Source organism: Grus americana, chromosome 1 (assembly GCF_028858705.1).
Source record: "Grus americana isolate bGruAme1 chromosome 1, bGruAme1.mat, whole genome shotgun sequence".
NCBI classification, from domain to species: domain Eukaryota; kingdom Metazoa; phylum Chordata; class Aves; order Gruiformes; family Gruidae; genus Grus; species Grus americana.
Window position 1 is genome coordinate 58,039,379 of NC_072852.1, and position 11,239 is coordinate 58,050,617.

Sequence of the window (11,239 nt, forward strand, 5' to 3'; positions counted from 1 at the left end):
GTAGCTGCCTGGAGATAAAGTAACGATGATGGAAAGATCTTCTTCCTCGCAGAGAGTCTATTCCTAATTATCTCCTCTGGAAAAAAAAAAAAAAAAAGACCTCTCAGCTTTTATCTATCTCTTGATAATTTTAGTGCTGCGCCTGCCTTGTTGCGAGAGGCCGATGCTTACCGAAAGGAGGGAGAAGGAATCAGCACAGGAGGTAGGAGCGGTAGGAGAACGAGGGGGACAGGAGGCAGCACTTTATTCCTGTCACCAGCGGTAGCGAAGGCAAAGGGGAAGATAAATGATCACTGCAGCGTTGTCTCTCCGAGCCCAGGGATGGCTCCACTGCCTCCACCACTGCTTCATCACGCAAATGACAACCCAGAGGTCTGATTCACTGTCACACCAGCGAAAAGAGGCAACAAGATGTCCTCCCTACAGCTACAGGAGATTATGGTAAGGGAAGAGGACTTCTTCACTAACTAGCAGGGGCAAGAGAGTGCCCAGCTTGTTCCTCCCCCACTCTTTTCCTTCTCGGACAGCTAGAAAGCAATTCTTCTTTCAGCAAACAGCCAGGAATGATGAAGTTTCAAATATACGCCAGACTGACTGCACGGAAGACCTGGCCCATGAGCCAACCTGTAAGACAAGGACGGGCCCTGATGGAAACCCAGGCATCACGCCCAGCAACTGGGTCTTTGCACAGGAGAAGTCTTTCCCCTCGGTATTATCCTGGAGCTTGCTGCTTCTCCACCTGTATTAATTTCAGGCAAATACAATCCTAGACCCCCAGGAAATTATTTAAGCCCTGTTTTAGAAGCAGTGTTTGGCTAGCAGGATGCAGAGACAACACAAGTTTCCTAGAGAGCTGAGAGTCAAGGAAAACCTCAAAGCAGACAGACATTACAAATATAAAGGCCACGCAGGGTAGGAGGGCGATAAGCTCAGTGGGGACAGGGGTTTGTGTTACAGGAGCTGCTTGCAAACTCCTGACCCATTGTCACAGCATCATTTCCTTCTTTCCTGTTGCATCAATATGCCAACATGAGTGGTTGCCCCTCCAATACAATGGAAACACTTTAAAAAAAACCCCCTGAATTGCCTCAAACTGCTCCAATATTTATCCTTGCTGTTTAAATCAAAAGGTAGAACTAGGCCTCGAGAGGGTTTTAAGTCAGAAAAATATTAAGTCTCTAGATGGAGGCGGCTTGGTTGTGGGTGCGGCTCAGAGCCTGTCACTGCAGTCTGCCCACCCCAAAACCCTCAGAGGGAAAGGAGCCTCCTGGAAGCCCCTTTTCCAAGACCAGGCCAGGGGAGACATGCCTCCTCCTCGCTGCCGGGAGATGGTATTCCCTCCCAGCAGCTCCTGCCCCAGCCACGGAGGCGTCCGACGGAAGGGAAGCGCGCAAGGCCGGGCCCGGCACTCGCCGGGCACAGCCGTGACTCCTGCGGCCACGCAGGACCGAGGCCGCGGGCCTTTCCACTAGCCACGGTGGGCGTGTTTAACCTCCCCAGCCCCGGGCGCTCCGGTCTCCTGTCGGGGGCACCGGTTCGGGCTCTGCCACCCCCCACGGGGCCGCCGGGCCGAGGTTGGGGACGGCGCAGGACAGGCCCCCCGCAGCCACCTTACTACTGCCGCCGCTGCCCCAAGTGCCCGCGCGGTAGCCGGCAAGGCAGACCGCCAATCAGATGCGTCGGGCAGCGGGCTCACATCCAATGGACGGCGAGGTGGGTGGGACTTCCTGCGCCGGTTGCTACGACAAGCACTGCCCTTCCTTAGCAACCGGCGCTAGGGTGGTGGTGCGGGCCGCGGCGGCGGAGGTGAGGCCGCGCCCGGAGTCTTCTCGTCCCCTTCCCTCTGCTTTGCTCAGGGTTGCTTGCCGAACCCTTCTTTTCTCCTCCTCCTCTCCGTGGGGCTGAGGGTGGTGGGCCAGTGTCGAGGGGGCCGTTTCGAGTGTGTGGCCCGCTCGGACCGTGTTCCGCTGCCTGCCTCCCGCTCCGTACCCCTTGGTGGTGCTGCGGGAAGGGCTGGGGAAGAATAATTCTTGTCGTGTCCTCCGCTTCCTGCCTCTCACCTTCGACCGCCGCCGGGGCTGTGGCGTGCCTTTCCGGACCCACGGCTGGCGCGCTGCCCCCAGACCGCCTCCCTGCCCTGTCTTTTAACCGACGCAGCCGCCCATCGGCGGCTCCTCCCCGGGGAAACCGCCGCCGGCCCATGGGGCAGCCCCCGGCGGCCTGTCTTGGTCTGTGGTCCCGGCCACGTCTCGGGGAGAAGCTGGGTATTGAAGGAGCTCCCGGGATTTGCTCCGCTGCGGGAGGCTGGTGCCAAGCAGGCAGCTGTTCTGTTCTGTGGAGCTCGTGGTGGGGATGTCTACGGGTCCCACGATCCCTTGTGTGAGAGCCAGTAGTCTGTCAGAGTTGGTGCTTTACCCAGGCACTCTACATGCTTGGCATAAACTCTTGGTCTGCGTGGTGTTGCCAGACACCATGTTTGTTTTGTTTTCCCTTTAATATGGGATCACTCTTGTTTCCTCTGGGTAGGAGAAAGTGCTTTGCTCTGGATGAGAGAACCAGAGGGAAGACCACAGTGAAATGTTCTGAATCTGCCAGTCAGACAGTGCTGTGCCTCTGCGTTGCTCAGGTAGAAGCTGGTTGGTAATTAGGCCCAGAGGCATGGTCCAGCGTTTCCCATATGGTCCTCCCCAGCTGAAAAATGCTCTGGGATGTGAGGAGCAAGTGCACAAACCAGACCAAGATGTTCTGTTAAACATTTCCATCCAGATGTGTATGCTTATCCTGTTCCTAAAATACTCTTACCCTTTGCTTGTCATGTGCAGTTTGAAACTCTCACAGATAATAGCCTCCTGGGAAAACCCTTTTGGAATTAATCAATGGACATAACGGCTGATGTATTGTTCTCCCCTCCCTTGTCGGAAGCTGTATCCTGACTCAGCTCTTACCTCAAGCTCAATTGGTGCTTCTGGGAAAGTGCTGTGCTCTTCAAGCCTTGTTTATGGAAAATGATACATTTTAAAAATTTGTTTGCATTAATGGTCTGTAAAATCACTCTCTAAGTGCATGATGTGTGAAGACAGTACTGAGAAACAGTAAGTAACTGAGATGGGATAATATTCTTGTAATAGTTTTGTTTGCCTTCAATTTTAATTCAAAGCTTTCTTTTTCTTTCCTGTGTTTGTTTTTGTTTAAACAGCATCCTCTGGGCCAAGAAGTTTCCATTCCTGCTGAAGCTGCTCTGCCCGTGTTCCTCTCAACTGTCTGCACTGCAGCACCTTGCTGAGCTCCGGACAGCCCCTCTGCCCCTTCCTGGGGTCACTGTGGGAGGACCATGGCAGACACTGGGGAGGGGAAAAAGGAGGAAGCTGATTATAAAAGACTTCACAGCTTTCCACTGATTAGGGTAAGAAGAGGGATGGATTACACATTTACTGGTGTTACTGATATGAAATTCTACCTTCATTCTTACCAACCTTCCAAACTAGAATTTCTCCCACTGAGTAGTAGTTGTGAGAATGTGTGTACTGATGGTCTTGTGGAAGGATCCCAGTCATCACTGTTGCTTTCTCCTTGTCTTCTGTCAGGGAGACTTATTAGCACCGCTGTTTCCCCCATCAGCCAGGAGAAGCCTGGGGCAAAGTGATCCGTCTAATAGATTTAACATGCTGCCTTTGGAGCCCTCTCCTGTGTTCTGGATGCAGCTTGCATTTTTTCCTAGAGGAGCTGGAGTAAAAGATCTTGCTAGCCAGCCAGATAGCAGAAGAGGAAGAAAAAGCTGTGTAATTTAGACTTCTTTGTTATGCTTATAGCAATAACTAGGACTGTGGTTGGAGCAGTATTAACATGCTTTCCCTTCATCTTATAACAGAAAAACTGACAAATATATTTATCTCCTCCTTTAAGCTGTGCTTACCTAGTGCTAGTCTTAATGTTAGGTAGAGAAGAATTCTGCATTGGCTGGGACAAAGGAGCGAAGGGGTCAGTTGTAATGCAATAAGCCATTTTCATATTTACCGTTCTCTGAAACAGTGGAAATCCTTGGTGTACAGACAAGCCCGCGTTGCTGGTGATGCTTCCCACCTTGAAGCAAGCGTTAACAGTCACAGGGACTAGCTGCCTTTTGCCCACGCCCAGCAGTCTAGGCCCCTGCTACAGCCGGGGCAAAGTAAGGGCTACTTACTGTCTTGAGTCTAGCTTATCTTTTTCTGCTTAGTTTCTCTTGCTTGTTTGCTCTTTCCAGCACACAGACATGCCGGAGGAGATGCGTGTGGAGGCCATGGAGCTGTGTGTCACGGCATGTGAGAAATACGCCACCAACAACGAGGTACTAGCCGAATCCCAAAATGGGCAGCCTTCAGTTACTGTGGCTCAGGGAACCTGTGGGTGCAGGGCAGAGTGCAGTCAGATCCTGACATCCTATTTCTCTCTGTCTGCACTGAGCAAGGGTAGAAGAAGGCAAAGAGCTTGGCTAGATCTCGGATTCAGTTCCCTTTGTCAGCAAGATCCGTAATAGCACTTTGCTGTCCTGCAGGAAGCAGAGATTAGTAGTGAGGCTGGCTCCCAAACCTTACCTCCTTCCTGATCCTGCCTTGCCTGTGACATGCTTCCACCCTGTTGATAACATGCCCTGTGTCCTGAGGGCTTGGTTCTGTGTGGAGATGTGTCCTTCCTGTCTGCTCTTCAGTGTTGAGCAAGGCTGTCCCCACCAGAGTGGGGAAGAGACTCTTGTTTTGGGAATGAGTACATGAAAGTCTTTGAACCTTTAGGTACAGTCTGTTAAGTCTTCTCTCTTGGCTTTCAGCCTCCTGTAATTAAATGAGACCATTTAATTGGGGGTGATGGAGAAGTTATGGTCTTTGGAAAGGTTGCCCTTAACTTTGAGAACCAATGATAAAGGAAAACACGCCTTGCTCCGTGGGGAGGGCACAGACTGCTTGTTGTCAGGGCAGTTTGGTGTTAGAGCAAGGCAGAGCTACAAAGCCAGAGATTCCTTCTGTCCCATCCTGCCTGAGACACTGCATGTCACTGCAAAATCTTCCTGTCTCTTTTTTTAGATCAAGCAGGGTGTGATCTGGGGGAGGTGAGCCTTTTAAAAGTCACCCTAGTTTCAGTGTTTTGGTAATTAGCTGGAGGGAAAAAAAAATGGACTCCTGTAAAAATAGCTGCAGCTTAGTGACCTGAATCTCCTCTCACGCTTGCTGTACCCAGCATAACTCCATCAGCGTCTGAACGAGAACTCTTGCTTCAGACTGTGTGAATGAGAGAAGTGATTGCTAGATGCCATTCTTTAATTTCTCCTAGCTGCTGTGTCGGAGGCCGCTGAAAACACAGCAACCTGTTTTACCCTTGGGCGTCGCTCTGGGGAGCTCCCAGTTCCTGCAATGTAGCTGCTATACCTGTTGCCCATGGCTTGAGTAGTCTGTTAAAGGGAGGAGAACACTTGGGGGATGTTTGCATGAAAACTCACTGCTTGCTCTGTCTCACCCTATGGTCTCCTTCTTAACATTCTCCAGAGCGCTGCCAAGATGATTAAAGAGATGATGGACAAGAAATTTGGGTCCTCCTGGCACGTGGTGATTGGGGAAGGCTTTGGCTTTGAGATCACTCACGAGGTGAAGAATCTGCTGTACATGTTCTTTGGTGGCAGCCTGGCCGTGTGTGTCTGGAAGTGCTCCTGACATCTGGCCGGGTCCCAGACTTGCTGCACACAAGAGATTTCTTCCTTCTCTTGACAGGTTTTGTACAATCTGGAGGTGGGGCTTTATTTTTAATAGTTAAATGTCAAGCCTTTTTTCTTCATACTGACGTACCAGTTCTGTGGGACACATATAGTCGGGGGGGCGGGGTGGTGGTGTGTGCGCGTATAAACTTGCTAAGCCGTCCTGTCCTTGCTCGTGGGATTTCTTGTCTCTCTGTGGCTCTTTTCTTTGGTGTCTGAGCCGAAGCAGGAAGGAGATGGGGAATAGGTATTCTCGTGACATGCTGCAGAGCTGTACAGCAGCGTTAGGAGGGGGAAGCGAAAGAGAAAAGGTGCTATTTAGCCCTACAGTTGGGTTTTGGGTTTTGTTTTTTTTCCTCCCACTTGTTCCACATCGCATCCTCTTGTCTCTGCCTTCCCCACTACCATGTGCTATGGCTCTGACCAGCACCTGTCTCTCCTCTCTCTGAATGCCGAAAATACCTTCTTCCCCCCTTCTAAAATGTCCGTATAGAACTGGCAGTGCCAAGGGTGTCCCTTCGGGCTGCCCATGGAGGCGTTGGCCACAGGGAAGCAGATTTGGCTTGCCCTTCCCTGCGTCTTTTGGGGGGGTACGACAGCTGAGCTGCCTGAATGTAGGAGGTTGCTATGCAAACTGCCCCCTCCTTTCTCACCCACTGCACACTGAGATAGCATGAAAACACGGGCGGCTGACGACGCCTGGGGAGTGGGTGAGAACTCTTCATAAGGCTTGAATGCCTCCCTGTCAGTTCTTGGGGGTGTTGCAAGTGCTGTGTACTTTCAGCATCTTGTTTGGAGGCTGGTAGAGGAAGGAGGCTCCATGTGAGATATCACTTGGTCATCACAAATCTAACATCTTTTTGGACTTGCGTTCTTTTAGCCTGTTTCATTTTTTTTAAAGCTGTCAATGTTGGAGGATGGAATGAACGTAATTGTATGTTACGTATATGGCTTATTTATATAAACCTGGGGAACTCTGTTTTTACAATAAAAATTTCCTAAAATGTCCTTTTCTCTGTGTGTTCTAAAATAAAAATCCTGAAGGGGAGGATGAGAAGGAAAAGTAGCTCACGAAACATGGAAGTAAGTAAGCAATGGTGTAGCTCAGGCGGAGGACAGTGACAAGTCTCCCTCCTGCATGTTTCCTGGGCGACTCGTACCAGAGATGCGCTCTCATCCTCCCTGTTCGATTCCTTTCACCAGCGCAAGCCACGATGCTGAGGAAGGTTGCCAGGCCCACAGTGCTGCTGGCCAAAGTCCTCGGTCCACACAGCTGTCGAAGCAGTAGCAGCAAGGGAGTGTACCTGTGTCCTCTGCCCAGCCGCTGTGCCTCTGCTCTCACCTTCGGGGTCTTGTATTTGTGGCTTCCTTGATTTTTCAGGCTTTCCTCTCAGAATGTCGCCAGCAGTTCCACTGGTACCTCCTGTTTTATGAGAGGCTGCGCTCTAGTCCATAGCTCAGTTCTGAAGGAGCTTTCTGCATTAGTGCCTGCAGTGGATCAAACTGGTGGAGGGTCTTACAATTCCTTCTCTAAACCTTGGTGTGATGCTAGAGATGTCCTCCCTTCATTTCATCGTGTCAGGAGCTCCTCTATAAGCCAGGAATGAGAGTAATATGAAGAAATTATTTCAAATTTGGACCATCTGTGCTGGCTGGGCCTGATGTCTTCCCATATAATTCCTTATTGATCAGGTAGAAGAGAATTGCAAGGTGGGGGGGACACACACCTAACTGGTATCATAAAGTAGTTGATACCATGATACCTGCCCCCGTGCGGTGAACCACGGTGGCAGGATCACTGTGCAGCGCAGAAGAGTCCAAATCCTTAGAGCTGTCTCTTGGAGTGGTTACTCTGTCTCGCTCCAGCTGGCTGCCTTTGCAGGAGGATAGCACTGTTGACTGGCGCTTTCTGCAGCTGGCAGGTGGAAAAGATCATTTTCTCTTCCACAACTTTCTATCTCTGGGTTGAGAGGAAAAGGTAAAGCCAGTGTCTTTGAAATTCCCCACGTTGGAGCGTGATGATACCTTCAGCCAAACCATAGTTTCTTTAATTGTGCCTCTTTCACACTAATGAATAATTAACTGCTGTGTGCATGTGCACAGACGTGCTGGTCATGGGGATCTCTGCAGGGTCGTGGTGACCTGCAGATGATCACAGGGAGCTGTTTACCTCAGCACACAATCTTTTGGCCTTGCTTCCCATTTGTTATCTCTTTGGCCGCCAACTAACCAAAGCTAATGTCTCCATGACCCGCATCGGCAATAAGTGAACGTTGACCGCTCCTCAGCGTTCTCGAAGCAGGAGCGTGCAAACAGATTGAGGTGAGCTAGGTGTGAGTTTGCAGTGAGCCACCTCCCACGCTGACTCCCCCAAGGTATGCGCAAGGTGGCTCACAGGAGAGCAGCAGGCTATTTTTGTTTCCAGGGGTAACAGCTTTCCCACAAGAAGTTACCACGAAGAAGCCAACCCATCTTAGCTGGTTTGCATGCCCATCTTCGGCGCTGTACGCAAAAGCACGAACCTCAGCTTCCCAAAATTCAGCTGTGCATGTCATAGCCCCTACTCTGAGGCAAGCGCTCAATAAGACAGATCAATTTTCCTGCCTGTTGCAAGTTGAGCCATGCTGTGCTGGCCCCTGTGTGTTAGAAGAAAGACTCGCCCTCCTTTTGCTGTGGAACTGGTGCATTTTCAGGCATGCCTGTAATTCGCAGGGGAATACGGTTCATGGACCAGAGCTGATCCCTTGTCCTGTGTTTTCCCACAAGAGACCCCTCTGAGGCTGACACTTTGGAGCCTCTAGGGTCTATCTGCTTTTGACTATAAAATTGCAGTCTCTCGGAGGAGAAATCTCTGAAGTATTTTACCTTAAAAATTTTCAGCAGAAAGCTGGGGAAGTTGGCAACAGGTGGCTCGCTATTGTGTTCTCTCCCTCTTGTTTCTTGCCCCCTGCATCTTGCTGCCGTTACCCATCAAAGCATCAAGGCTGAGTCAGATGTAGAAAAGGAGATGAAAAACACAGGGTGATGCATTGCTGCCAGCCAAAATGACCCTTTCTATCTGCCCGTCCTGGAAAGCTGCGATAGCAGCTCAGAGGGCTGTGCTTCATGACTTCATCCCTCCCTGCTGAGGGGAGATGGGCGACATCATTATCAGCTGCTGGGGAGTCCTGACTCAGCGCCAGCAGTGGAAATGTCCTTGGATGTACGGATCCTCCTCTGCCCCAAGGGTGACTCGAACCTGCTGGGAAGGGAGGAAGGTGCTGGGAAGATGGAGGAAGAACTGGGAGGGGGGAGATGGGAATAAAGAGGTGCAAACTCAACCACTTCTCTGCGATGATGTCATGGCAACAAGGTACATCAACATGCTGTCAGGCAATCCGGGCAGGCTTTGAAGCTCTCCAGCTTTTTCCCGTTGCTGTGGGCTCGTGTCTGAGCCCCTGATAAAGCTGTTGGTTAATATTTAATGCCGGCATTGAAGTGCTAAGTGTGGCAAGTGCCCCACCTACTCCCCCTGCCTCTGCTGTCCAACAGGATGCTGAATCGGGACAAGGAGGAGGATTGTGAACTCCCCTAGCCCAGGGATGGGATTCCCAGTCAGAAGGGGGGCTTCAGCCTGTAGGGTCCCTGTCCTCATCTGGCTCTAGGGCATGGGAGGGAGGTTTCTTCCTCCCCCATCCAGCTCAGTGTGGAGCTGGTTTGGGGCACTGGAAGGAGGGGGGTCTCTGTCTTCCCTTGCTCTCCCACGGCTGGCTCTGGAATAAAGAAATCTGTGGCCCTGCTGTGGGAGCTGAGCCCAGCTCCTTTGATGCAAGTGGTTAGCACATGGGTTTTGTTGGTGGTTTTTTTTTTTGCTAAGCAATGACCTAATGATCCTGTGTTCCAGCTACAATCCCTCCTAGGCACCTTCTTTCCAAACCCTACGTCCGGACTGGATCCAGCAAACCTCTCAGAGGAAGACGCCGTGTTCCCTTCCCCGGGGAAGCCATCTGCTCCCCTCCGCCCGGCTCCTTCTGCAGGGCTTCGAGCTCGCCAGCCGGGCTGGAAAGCTCTCCTCCTCCTCCTCATCCTCCCCGCGCCCTGGCTCCCCTCGGCCATCTTGTTAGCGCAAGGCACGAGGAAGGGAATGCAGGGCTGGCTGAATCTGGGGCGGCTGATGGTGTCAGCCGGAGGCGGTTTCCAGGCAACTGTCGCGCCGTGGGACACGGCGAGTCGAGAACACTGGGAACGCTGCGTTCTCGCCGCGCCACCTGGGAGGGGGCTGAGCCCCGCACGGACAGAGCCAGCATGGGAGGGTGCGGAGAGGGCAGCACGAGTGAGAGGGTAGTGCAGGGATGTGGCAGAGGAGGGGGCTCCACCATACACCATCCTGCCCACTGCTCATCCTACCCTGTCTTGCTTGGACTGAGGATGTCCAAGCTGGCTGCTTGTACATCACGCAGCGAGGAAGAACTGCATGATGTACAGGATTTCATGTGCCCTCTGCATCCTTTGGGAAATTGAAACGAGGAAAAACATCACTCCGGACTCTGTACCCAAGCACCAAGGCTTGTTGCAGGTGGTCCCGTGCTCCTCTGTTCCTTAACAAATCCAAAGCTCTCTCCATACAAGTCACCAACTGTTTTTGCCCATGCAGCCCAGCTCTGTGTCCCTGGATATCACTGGAAAAGTGAATTTCTTGTAAAAATTGGCTGCCCTTCCCTTCCACAAGCTGCCAGTCCTCTCCAGTGCTTGGTAGGTCCCGCTGCCCATCCGTGCTGATGCCCAAGGCAGCAGGCAGCATCCCCACTGCTGCCTGCCCACCCACCTCCCCTGCCTGCTTCAGAGACCCTGGGAACATCCCTGCCCGTGAACTTCACCTGCCTGGCAGCCCTTTCTTACGCTGCCTGCCCAGCTTTTCCCCTCCCAGTGATGCTGATCCTCACATCACCTTCATTTTACCTAATTTGAATGGTTTTTGAAAGGGGAATTGAGTACAAGTGATTTTGAATAGATGGGAGAGGGTGATAACATTGCTCTGGCTGAGCAGCAGGAGAAATACTCTCCTGGATTACGAGCCTGCAGACACAATGGACATGGGGAATGGGTGCTGCAGAGGGGCAGAACCGCTTTAATGCGCTGAATACCAAGAAATGTTCTGCAGCCCTGTGGGGGTGACAGCACGGAGGGAAGGGATGGTGCAAGGGTTATCTGCAGCCATCTGTGTCCCCGAGCCAGTTTTGCGGCTATTGATTTGGAACTTGCCCTGTTCACGCTAACCTTGGCGGTGCCAGCTCACCCCTTATCAGTGCTGATAAACCCCACCGCAACCCCCGTCCTGTCCCGCTGCTGGCCCGGCGGTGCCGCCTCGTGAGGTGACAGATCTTTCTTCCCCCGGCTCTGCCCTTGCACCCGTTCCTTTTTTGCTGTGATGCTCTAAATCCAGGACACCTCACCCCTATTTTTGCACGGAGGCTGTGGCCACACCAACTCTCTTTTAGCCCCCGGGTGGGTGCCCACCCCTTGCTGAGCATCTCGGGCAAG

General features: G+C 52.1%; 1 protein-coding gene across 1 annotated transcript; it reads left to right on the forward strand.

Annotated features, from left to right (window-relative positions):
• The first annotated feature begins 1,746 nt into the window (after positions 1-1,746).
• Positions 1,747-6,723, forward strand: DNAL4 (dynein axonemal light chain 4). The gene is made up of 4 exons (XM_054813281.1): positions 1,747-1,806; positions 3,197-3,403; positions 4,241-4,324; positions 5,514-6,723. The coding sequence occupies exons 2-4, from the start codon at positions 3,332-3,334 to the stop codon at positions 5,676-5,678; spliced, it is 321 nt and encodes a 106-aa protein (XP_054669256.1). The 5' UTR covers positions 1,747-1,806; positions 3,197-3,331; the 3' UTR covers positions 5,679-6,723.
• Positions 6,724-11,239: the final 4,516 nt, after the last annotated feature.